Below are 10,968 nucleotides of genomic sequence, written 5' to 3' on the forward strand. Positions count from 1 at the left end.
ATATTGAAAGAATTGTTAAAAATTCCTTTTATTTGAAAGAAGGCAGTAATTATCCCCACTTAAATAGTTTGTTTTGAAATGGGAAATGGTTGAATGACTGGAATTATTGCATTATTCATCCCAATAAATCTAGCTAAAGAGAAATCTGTGAAAGTCATTCAGAGGAATTTAACATTTTGCAGCTCCCAAGAACAGTTTATAATTTGAGCAAATATTGTCAGTGGCTGAAAATATAGATGTGTAGAACGAGAAAGTAAGAAAAGAGGTAAAATGGAAGCTGTAGGACCCATCCTCCAAGAGTTATACGATCATCTTCATGAGAACCCTTGTTCACCAAGCCAGGTGGGGGGCGGGGGCGTCCCTGAAGGCTGTCTCACTGAGAGACCCCATCAGCACCTATTTCCCGCAGCTGCCCCTCCCCTGGGAAAGAGGGCTTTCTAAGGCATCCTGCATCCTCCCCCCTCCGTCCTTTAGTGGGTGATAAGGACCCCTCCGACAGCTGGATCTAATCCCCTCCTCCCCAGCCTGCAGGGCTGCAACCTCAGCAAAGGGCACTGCGAAGCGAAGCCTCCGAGGTTTCCCTGAGCCCAGTGGTGAGGGATCCGCTGCCCCAGAGAATAACTTCTCCGTCGGCCTCCTCCTCCTCGCCTGTCCAGCTGTCCGCCTCTTGCGGGGAGGCCTCGGGTGAAACTGCTGCTAAGAAGCCCCGCTTCAGCTCCAGCGCCCCGGAGGCCTCCCCCCACAGTCCCCCGGGCAGCCCTCTTCGGCGGGGCTCCTGCAGCCTCTGAGCTCCGATGGGGCCAAGAGGGGAGAGGCGCAGAGCCGCCCGCTTAGCCCTCCTTCCCCGCAGCTGGGCTGGGAGGAAGGCGATGCAGACGATCGCCGCTCCGCTGCTTCCTTGTCCGCTGCGCTTCCCAGAGGGGCTCTCAGCCAGCCCTGAGGGGGGGGGCTCCTGGGGGGCCAAGGAGGGAGGGGGCGGGGAGGGGACTCCAGCCGAGAGGAAAAGGGCCCAGAAAGCAAAAGCGATGAAAGAAAGAGAAGGAGGAAGGAGACAAAAAGGAGGAGGAGGGGAGGAGTAGCCCCCCCTTCTTAACTGGCTTCCAAAGATCTGCCGAGCAAGGCTGCGGGGGGGGGGGGCAATTGGGGTCTTTGCAAGGTGTGGGGTTCCCTCTGGAGCACAACCGGAGCCAAAGTGGCCCAGAAAAGCAGTGATGTCAGCCGAGCAGCTCCGCCTGGTCTTCCACTGAGGGGATGGGGCCCTTCTTGCTTTTCTTGCCCCCGGGGCTGCGCTCCCTTGGCTGCCCTCCACGGCTCCCTCCGGAGCGAGAGTCAGTCTTCCATGTCCCCTGCGGCTCTCCTGGGCCCCCATCTTCACCCGCGGAGAGTCCAGGCCGTCTCTGCCACTCAAGGCGTTTCCATCCGATTCTTCTGTGCTGCGCTTGAAGGCGGTCAGGTCTGACTCGGCGGTCGTTCCTGGGCGCTTCCCTACCTGGGCGGAGCCAGACCTCCCGGGAAACCATGGTGCCCTGCCTGGAGCTTGGGGGGGCTGCTCACTTTCCCTGCATGGAGGCTGCCTGAGGCGGCCCAGTGGTCCAAGCAGCAGCCTAGGAACAGAGAGAATCTGGGTTCGAATCCCACCAGCTGGGGGGCTCTGGGCCAATCTCTGATCCCAGAGGTTAACCGTCTGCCTTTGCCCCCCTGCGATCAAGACACAACCCTCCCCACTAATGGACTAGCAAGAGTAATGGGTGAATCCTGCCGTCTTCCCTTCTCTGGATCTGGATCTTCCCAATCCCAGACTGAAGGTTTCCCTCTTGGAGGGGAAGAAGAAGGGCGGGAGGCGCCACCCAGGTGGGCTTCCTTTGCCACAATGCAGGTGAGGAGCCACACCAGCAACACACACACACACACACACACACACACACTTCGACCTTCACGCCCTTGCCCCATGGTGCCCACCCCCACCCCCCAGCTGCTCTTGGGAGAGGAACCGCAGTAGGCAGCCTCCACCTGCGTCGCCCCTTCGACCGCCCTCCCACGGAGGAGATGCCACGCTCTGCCGCCAATCAACTACACACAAACACCATTTTCTCAACTTCCATATTTGACCTCTAGGAAAACGTGCAATGCTGCTCAGTCCGGTGCTTCTGCGGTGCCTGGAGGCTGCGAAGGGCTGGATGGGGAGGAGGAACCCACCCAACCCTAACAAAGACACCTAACAAAGGCCCACCTGCATCTGGAGAGGTGGCATCTTCTACCTCTTCCCCCAGGGAGAGGAAACCTCACCTTCCCCAGATGTTGCTGTCCACAGTTGGTCTGAAGCCCGGGCGACTCGGTCATCCCTTCCATCTTGGCAAAGGGCAGCCCTGCCTCGCTCTCTGCAAAAGAGGGAGCTGCACACAAGGGGGGATGGGAAGGGGCAGCTCGAGGGTCCCAGAAGGAAACCTTCAAGCAGAGTTTGGGCCCAGGAGAAGCAGGAGGGAGGCCGAAGGACGGCCAGGCTGAGAAGGTGGACAGGAGGTAGGAAGAGCCCCTGGGACGGGGAGCTGAAAGGCCACCACGAAGGGCTGCTCGGCGCCTTCCCAGCTTCCTTCTCGCCCTTCAGCTCGGCTGGCGGAGGCCCCGAACAGCGTGTTGGAGATCTCCAGGGCTGCGGGGGCTGTGGAGGGAGCCTCGGTGGGGCTGAAGGCTTTTGGCCAATTGGGAGGAAGAGCGCCCCCTGTGGGAAGGGCGAGGCAGCGATCTTGCTAGACTAGCCTGTGTGTATGTCGGAGCTGTCCTAATAGGGGGAGTTTGGGAACTGGGGGGCAGAGCAAAGGGGAAGGAGGAGCTGGGATTTTGAGGAGGGGACCTGCTTTTTTTGGGGGGGAAACAGGCTTCCCTGCTGGCTGGCTGGCTTTTCCGCAGCGATCACTTGGGTTGCCCATCCAGAGGAGACCCTCAGCATCCCTGCTTAGCACCAGAGACCATCCAGGCAGCTGCGCCTCCCTGCTCCCCTCTCGCCTTGCCCCATTGCCCGAGTGTGGGAGGCTGGACTCTAGAATCTCCTTAGCGTGGAGAAGAAATCACAATCTGTCTCTTAGAAGTTTAGAGCTCTTTCTGAGCTCACCTGCTTCTCTTTTGCTTCTACTTGAAGTTGGGCTGGGAGGGGGAGAAGAGAGAACCCTGAGAGCCTGGACAGAAGCATCAACTCCTCTCCATCGTCTCCCAGGCATTTGGGAGGGGGCCACAACCAGGGTCTCCATGCAGCCAGGCTGGGCTCCCCCAACTGAGGTGCCCTGCAAACAGGCAGGAGGTCCTGAGTCCAGACTGGGATGGAAGCCCCAAAGTTGCCTTTGACCTGGGAGCCTCTGGATGGAGCTTGGCGCTGGGTCTCTGGAAATTGGCTGCCCTTCGGGTCTCTCGGTTGTGGTCCTTAAGCAGATCCTGGCAGTTTAGGGGAGATTGGGGGTCATCTTGCATAGGATGGAACCCCAATCTCCCCAATCTCTTGCTTTTTTAGGCTGGGTGTTTACATTTTTGTTTAATTCACTTGAATTAATACTCCTTATTCAGAATGGAATACAACAGAACAGAATAGAATAGAATAGAATAATCCCCTGGTTCAGCCTCCAGACCCCCCACCCTCTTTCTTGCTCTGCTCTGCCCGAGGCCGAGGGGTTTGGGGGAGGGAAGAGGTGCAGGCTGCCCTTGCACCCCCCCTCCATCCTGCAGCCGGCTTAGGAGGAAGCCCGTCTAACCTCCCCCCCCCTTGCTGCACTCCTTCTCCCCTGCAGCTGCTGGCTGAGAAGCGACTGGAGGGAGGGGCGAGGGGAGCTGTGCCCAAGGCCAGACCCCCCCTTCCCCCCTTCCCCCTCTGCCTTTGTCAACGGGGGCTGGGCTGAGGCCTGGGGCTCCCGAACCTTCCCCTCCCCGCAAACTGATCTTTATTGGGAAGTTGGATGTGGGGGGAGGGGTGAGTGGGACAACTGGGCTCTTCTTCTTACCACAACTGTAGACAGCAACATCTGGAGGCTTCCTCTGCCTTGGGGGAGGAGAGAAAAGAGGGCAGCTGCCCAGATTTGGGGGGGGGCAAAATCTCCCTTTTGAGGGGAGGGGCACCCGGTTCCTCCCCGCCAGACCTCCTCCCCACAGATCTGGGGATTTGCAGAGGCCCCTTCACGGGGGCCCTTCAGTCCCAGAAGACCCTCCTTTCCTCCGCCAAACGTCTCAGACTGGCCGTCCCGCTGGGTCCCTTCCTCTCCAACTGCGGCAGGGACCTCGGTCTGGCCGGGGATGATTGACAGCTCCTGGGTAGTTTGGGTTGGTTGTTGAGGCAGCCTGGCTGGGTGGGGTTTGCTCTGCTGTGTAAGAGCTGCGGAAGGGAACGTGACAAATACGCTGCGGACACCTGGTGGCAGGTGAGGAGGGAGGAAAAGACGGGAAGGAGGGGGAGAAGAGGGGGAAGGAGGGAGGGAAATCAACCAATGCCCAGAAGCCCAGACAGCTGCATGCGGCCCCTTCTGAAGAGCCTCCGGATGACTTTGATGGCTGAAGTTTTGAGCAGGTCAGGCTGATTCTTCTTCAGCTGTTTGTGGATACAAAATCATCCAAAGACAAGAAAAGGCGTCGGGGGTTTCTTCCCCTCCCCCTTCCCCCCCCCCCCTTTCAATCCGTCTTCCCCTTCCCATCAGGTCACACAGACTTCATGCGAATCCCTCGTTCTCCAGGATGGGCCGGATGAGCCCGTTGGACAGGAGATGAAAGAGAAATCCCACCTTCCCTCTATTGATTTAGCGGAGAGTTGGAGACTCAACCTAGTCTCAGACACGGATGGATGGATGGATGGATGGATGGACGGTAAGGCGCCTCCCTGCCCCCCCTCTCGCCTTGCCCAACCATACAGCCGTGGGCCCGCCCCTTGCCTGCCCCCCTCCCTTGGCACCCGGGCGAAGTCGGAACAGGGCACAGCAGCCCCCCAGCCCCTCCGCTGCCTTTGAAGCCTTTGCGCCGCGCTCCCCGACCCCCTCCCCGCTCTCTGGAGAGGAGCCTTCGCCTGCGGTCCCCCCTCCAGCCTCCCACCCGCGGAGGACGCACCACGCTGAGCCTCCAATCAACCGACTCCCCCCCATTTTCTCCCCCCCCCGGCTTCCCTTGAATGGCCTCATCCCCCCACCACCTCCTCCGCTCAGCGCCTCCGTCTCTGAGTAACGGGGGAGGTTCCGCACCTGGAGGGCTCGTCTCTCGTCTCTCCTCACCTGGCCCAGATGTTGCCGCCTGGAGGTTGGGGGGCGAAGACGGGCTGAGCTTCCCCATCGCCCCCGCAGCTTCCCCAGAACAGAGGATGCGGGCATTGGGGGGGTCTGGGAGGGGCCTCAGCGTAGCCCTTGGCAGAGGCGGAAAGGGGGCTTTTCAGTCCTGGGGGGGGAGGGACCTCCAGGGCTTCTGGGCAGCAGCTGCCAGGCAGGAGGAGCGCCGCAGTAGGAGGGCCGGGTTGGACGGAGAGCGGGGAAGCGACTAGGGGTGGGGGTGGGATGCAGATGCAGATCAAAAGGGGGGATTTATACACACACATACAAAAAGAGCCGCTTCCCTCCCCCCCCTTCCTTCCAAGAGCCTCCAACTTTGCAGCTGCTGTTCTGGGACTGGAGCCGGGCGCTGTTTCTCCCCCGCCCGACGGCTGCACACTTAGCCGGAGAGCAACCTGGCCCGGATTCCGGTGGTGGCCGATCCATTCCCCCCATGACCGTCTTCCCCGCCGCCCCCTCCGCAGTGCTCGCCCTCCCGCCCGGCTCCCTGGCGAGGCTCCCGCGCAAGGCCCGAGGCGGCTTCTGCAGGGACGAGGCGGCTCAGGCGGATTGCCTGCCGAGGGTGCCGCTGCAGGACAGGGGCTTGAGTGACAGCTGTCTGTTCGGGGGGGAGGGGAGAAGGGAGGCGCAGGGGCAGGAGGAGCCTTTGGTGCTTGGGGGGGGGGAGAAGGGGGGCCAGGAGTGCCCGGGGAGGGTGCAGAGAACCAAAGCCAGCCGAGGGACTTTGCTGGACTCACTAAACTTTTAAAACCAGCTTTAAAATAAAAGCCGAATGGGTGCCTTTGAGACAATCATTGGGAGATTGTGAGTTCTAGTTCTGCCTTAGGCATGAAAGCCTGTTGGGGGAGTTTGGGCCAAGGTCCAGGAGGCTCTGAGTTCTAATCTTCCCACTGGTATGAAATCTTCCCGAGTGACTTTGGATGAATCCCCAGGAGACTCTTGAGTTCCAGTCCAGCCTTAGTACTTTTTGATTGGGGGTATGAAACTTGGAAACATTTTCTCAGATTAATGTGTCCAATATTGTGTGGTGTGATGGAGGAAAGTGAAATTGTGGGAAAAGACCAGTTCCATGTTGAGCAAAGCCATAAGTCTCTCTGCCTTCTGCTTGTGGGAGAACCAGAGATATTTGTGTGGTTACTGTGAATCTATCAGAGTTTCTTACGAAAATCAAATCCAGAAGCACACAGAAACTGATTCAGCTGGATTCATTAACTTCTTTATATATACAATAATAATACATGAAGTAAGTTTACAATACAGTTTCACAGTTTCATTTCAGCTCAGAACAGCAGACAAGTTCACACACTGGTTTCAGTTTCTTTTCTCTGCACAGAGTCAGAAGCTGCAGACTAAGACATGCACTGGCTCCAGTCTGTCTCAGCTCTCAATTGGCTGATTTAGTTGCTATGCCTATTCATTGGCTGACTTTGTTATCGTGTCTTCCCAGTCATGAACATTCTGACAGAATCTTAGACTGACCTTGTTCTGATGCCATCAGAGTTTTTTTTATCTCCTTAAAATAAAATTTGCAAAGGGATTCTACTCACAATTGGGAGCCATTCTGAAACATAAAAATTGATTCCCAATTGATCAGCAATCTCTATGTTTCGAGAGCAGAACAGCTTCCATGGGTGCCTCTTCCTAGAAATCTGGAAGCCCCCCCCCCCTTCTTGGACCTGGATGAATATTATGCAGCATTGAAGGTTTGTGACCTGGTCAGTGATGCGGCTGCCTTTAGACAGGATCCCCTCAACCTCCTCCTGGGCTGAGTCTCCAGGTCCCCTTTCTCTGGACATCTTGTCCAGCCCTTCACAGACAGGACAAGCTTGGAAGAGGAGCAGAGAAAATGCTTTAGGTAGAAATTGTAGAGTGGAAAATTAAAGGCCTGAAAACCGCTATTTTATTTCTCTGGTTGAGGAAAGAAAAAAAAAACACAGTGGAAATTTCTTTACACATTTTATTTTTTTATTTACTTTTTTATTATTATTTTGGTGTGAAGTACATACCAAAATAAAAACAATCCCAAACTGAAATCCCAGACAGCTGTTCTGCTGAATTATTTCTGCAAAGGAGGCTTTTATGAGGAAATCAAGAAAGAATTATATAAGAGTGATGAAGATTTCCCTCTTCAGCTGAGAGCCAGTCAAACATGGCATTTCACATCATTCCGGCATTCTGACGGAGGAGATCAGGCAACCAGGCTGGTGCTTGGTTCCCATAGCTTCCTCCTGACCTCTTTTCCTGCTCTCTCACGCACACACTTTTAGCTGTAGGAACAAGTGCCTCAATTATTTCTATAAGATGTCACATTCAGTAGCTGTTCCTGAACATCAAATTCCTCTAAATGACTTCTACAGAGTTCTCTTTAGCAAGATTTATTGAGCTGAAAGGAAAGGGAGCTAGAAGAATTCTAGTCATTCAACAATTTCCAATTATGAAACATATAGATATGATTTTCTTTGACTCCTGCATACTATCTAAATGGAAAGAATATCTCCTTTCAAATAAAATGAATCTTTAACAATTCTTCCAGTATCATAATGATGTTATATCTCATGTTTTTACATTTGTTCTGGCTGTGAGCTGCTCCTTTGTGTTGAGGTCTGGCCTCAGAAGGATAATGTAGCACTTGGGGATGAAGATGCAGCCCAGCAGACCAGCACTGGAGGCCAGGATGGAGAAGACCTGCACAGCCACCATGGATTTCCCTTTGGTGCTCAGGTAGGTGGGCACAAAAGTCACCCAGACACTGCAGAAGACCAGCATGCTGAAGGTGATCAGCTTGGCTTCGTTGAAGGCCCCAGGCAGGTTCCTGGCCAGGAAAGCCACCGTGAAGCAGATGGCAGCCAGGAAGCCCATGTAGCTGAGGGTGACGTAGAACATGACAACGGCCCCTTCGTTGCATTGCAGGATGATCTCTCCAGGCTGGGAGTGGAGGTCAGAGTCAGGGAAGGGGGGAGAAAGTCCCAGCCAGATGAAGCAGATGAGAATTTGGACAGCAGAAGAAGAAAGGATGATGGAGTTGGCCAAGCTCTTCCCCAACCATCTTTTCACTCGGTTCCCTGGTTTTGTGGCCAGGAAAGCCAGAACCACCGTGATGGTTTTGGCCAAGAGTGAAGAAACGGCCACTGAGAAGATGATGCTGAAAACCGTTTGTCGGAGAAGGCAGGTGGCTTTCCTTGGTTGACCAATGAAGAGAGAAGGAGACAAGAAGCAAAGCAGGAGGGAGACCAGGAGGATGTAGGAGAGGTCCCGGTTGTTGGCTTTGACAATGGGAGTTTCTCGGTATTTAATGAAGATGATTAAAACAAGACCTGTGATTAAGAACAAGAGTAGGGCAAAAGAGACCAGGATGATGCCCAGAAGTTCTTCATAAGACAGGAAGGTTATAATTTTGGGGATACATTGGACTCTGTCCTCATTTGGATATTTATCATCTGGGCACTTGGTGCATTTTTCGGTATCTGAGAAAGCAAAAAAAGCAAAATTTCTTTAATATTCTGTCCTTTTATCTTACAGAAAATACCTTCTTTGGATAACAGCTGATACCCCAGGCATTTTCCAAGAAGTATTTCTTAACAATTTCATTGAACAGTCACTCCTTTGAAATGGCATAAGGTCTCCTGCTTGAGAAGGGAGTAGGACTAAATGACCTCCAAGCTCCTTTCCAGCTCTGTTCTGATTGATTGATTGATCTACATGACTGGCAGAATATTTGTGTAATGAGTTCCCCCCATAACTATCCACAGCACCACATTATGGACCAGTGACACCTTCTCAGTGATCCTCAAGGGGAGGATCCAATATACAGATTACAGATTAACAGAGTTGGAGGGGACCTTATAGGTCATCTAGTCCACTCCTCTCTGCCTAAGCAGAGACCCTACACCATTTCTGACAAATGGCAGTCCAGTCTCCTCTCGAAAGCTTCCAGTAATGAAGCTCCCAGAACTTCTGAAGGCCTTTCAGAAGGTGGACGTATAACAATTCATCAATTTTCAAAGAACTCAAATGTTCCTAGAAAGATGAATTTAGCAGCACATATCCAAAATGAAAAGCAGAAGAGATGTTTCCTCTGCTGTTAGTAAAGCTTGCCCAATCTGCCACCCCCTCCTCCCATCTCTTTCCCAGCTCCTCCTTCAAAGTCTTTTTGATTTACTTCCATTTAGATAAGAAATTGTGCAGGTTAAAAATAAAAAACCAGGTGAGCTTCAATCTGTCTTTTAATTTGGGTCGAATTCCATAAAGCCTCCCATTTTCCTCTGCGTGAACCACCTTCCTGAGTGGAGAAGGTCCCCTCCGGACAAGGAACGCAGTCGTAGCAGCAAACTGGCTCTCCTTCTCGAGCCCTCTTGACAAATCCAGGATGGCAACTTTCCACACATTTGGACTGAGGCAGGGACTAATCAGAAAAACAAGGAATGCCAAGGAAAAGGTGTTAGGACTCTCCGTCCATGGAAAATGGAGGGAGAAATGGATGTAGACAAGTAGCCTCTGTTCTTCATTGGGGTAAATAGGAAACCTCTGACTACTCCTAAACAGATGCAGGAGGTAAAACAACTGGCAGATTCTTCATTTAGTTCCTTTTGCTTTCAGAATTTAACATTACAATAAAATAATTTTCTATTTACTAAAGTCTAGACAGATGGAATTGATTCTTTCTAAGTATGATGATATATTTTTAATAAAATTGATAACAAAGTTTACTGTAAAAGATTTAGGAAATTTTATTCTATTAGGTTTTTTAATATGAAATTAAACATTGATGGAGAAAGAAAGCTCGGACCAGTAAGATTTTGAAAGGTTTCCATAAAACATGGCAAAGCCACTCCACTTAGGTCCTGTCTCTTGAAGAGCTTCCATGAGATGACACCACCTGGCATGGGAGGCCAACCACCCTGGAGACTCCAGGCTTTGCCCCAGTGGTGAAATGTAAAAATTGTTGTGACTGGTTCTGTGGGCGTGGCTTGGTGGGCGTGGCTTGGTGGGGTCATGTGACTGGGTGGGCTTGGCCAACTTTTTTTTTTTTTACTTTTTTAAAGCATTTTTTTTACTACCAGTTCAGGAGAAAAGATAGTAAAACAATGCTTTAAAAAGTAAAAAAAAAAAAAAGGTTCCGATGATCACAGCTTTTTTTACCTTTTAAAAGTATTTTTTACTACCAGTTCGCCTGAATGGATAGTTTTTATTACTACCGGTTTGCCCAAACCAGAGTGAAGTGGTAGCATTTCACCCCTTCTTTGCCCACTTGAAATGGGACCTCAGGCTTTGAAAAACAGAGAAAAGACACCAAAATTTCTCCCACCTTATTGAGCAACTTTAGCCATGAAAGAGCACCTTTTTTGATAAAAAGTCTCTGTCTTTGAGAATACACCAGAAACTCTTCCTTGACATCACCCTTGGGGAGAACCAAGAAGATTCTGATGCCCAGATCTGCTGTTATCTCTCCATTTTGGTCCAAGTACAGTTTGCTATCAGAAATATTCCAAAATTCATTCTTCTCCAGAAAGGGATGAAACTAGAATGGGAACATCCAAGAATTTGAAAAACAGAAAACTTTATTTCTTATCCCACATTGAATCTTTCTTCCACAATTGTCTAATCTCCAAATATGGTTAAATAGGATACAAATAATGCCATTATCTTCATAAGTGAATGAAAAGTTTTGAGAAAGATTTGT

The 10,968-nt window shown here is 52.0% G+C and overlaps 1 protein-coding gene across 1 annotated transcript; it reads right to left on the reverse strand.

The window, feature by feature from the left end:
* Positions 1 to 5,667: 5,667 nt before the first annotated feature.
* LOC139326254 (vomeronasal type-2 receptor 26-like) lies at positions 5,668 to 9,681 on the reverse strand (the record flags this gene model as incomplete). Its single annotated transcript, XM_070956410.1, has 3 exons — positions 5,668 to 5,886; positions 7,887 to 8,752; positions 9,564 to 9,681. Coding segments are annotated over 3 exons (1,203 nt in total), but the record flags the coding sequence as incomplete, so codon positions are not given.
* Between the last annotated feature and the right edge of the window lie 1,287 nt (positions 9,682 to 10,968).

The sequence above is a fragment of the Pituophis catenifer genome, unplaced genomic scaffold (assembly GCF_029215685.1).
Source record: "Pituophis catenifer annectens isolate HBS135680 unplaced genomic scaffold, rPitCat1.0.hap2 SCAF_20, whole genome shotgun sequence".
Lineage (NCBI taxonomy): Eukaryota > Metazoa > Chordata > Lepidosauria > Squamata > Colubridae > Pituophis > Pituophis catenifer.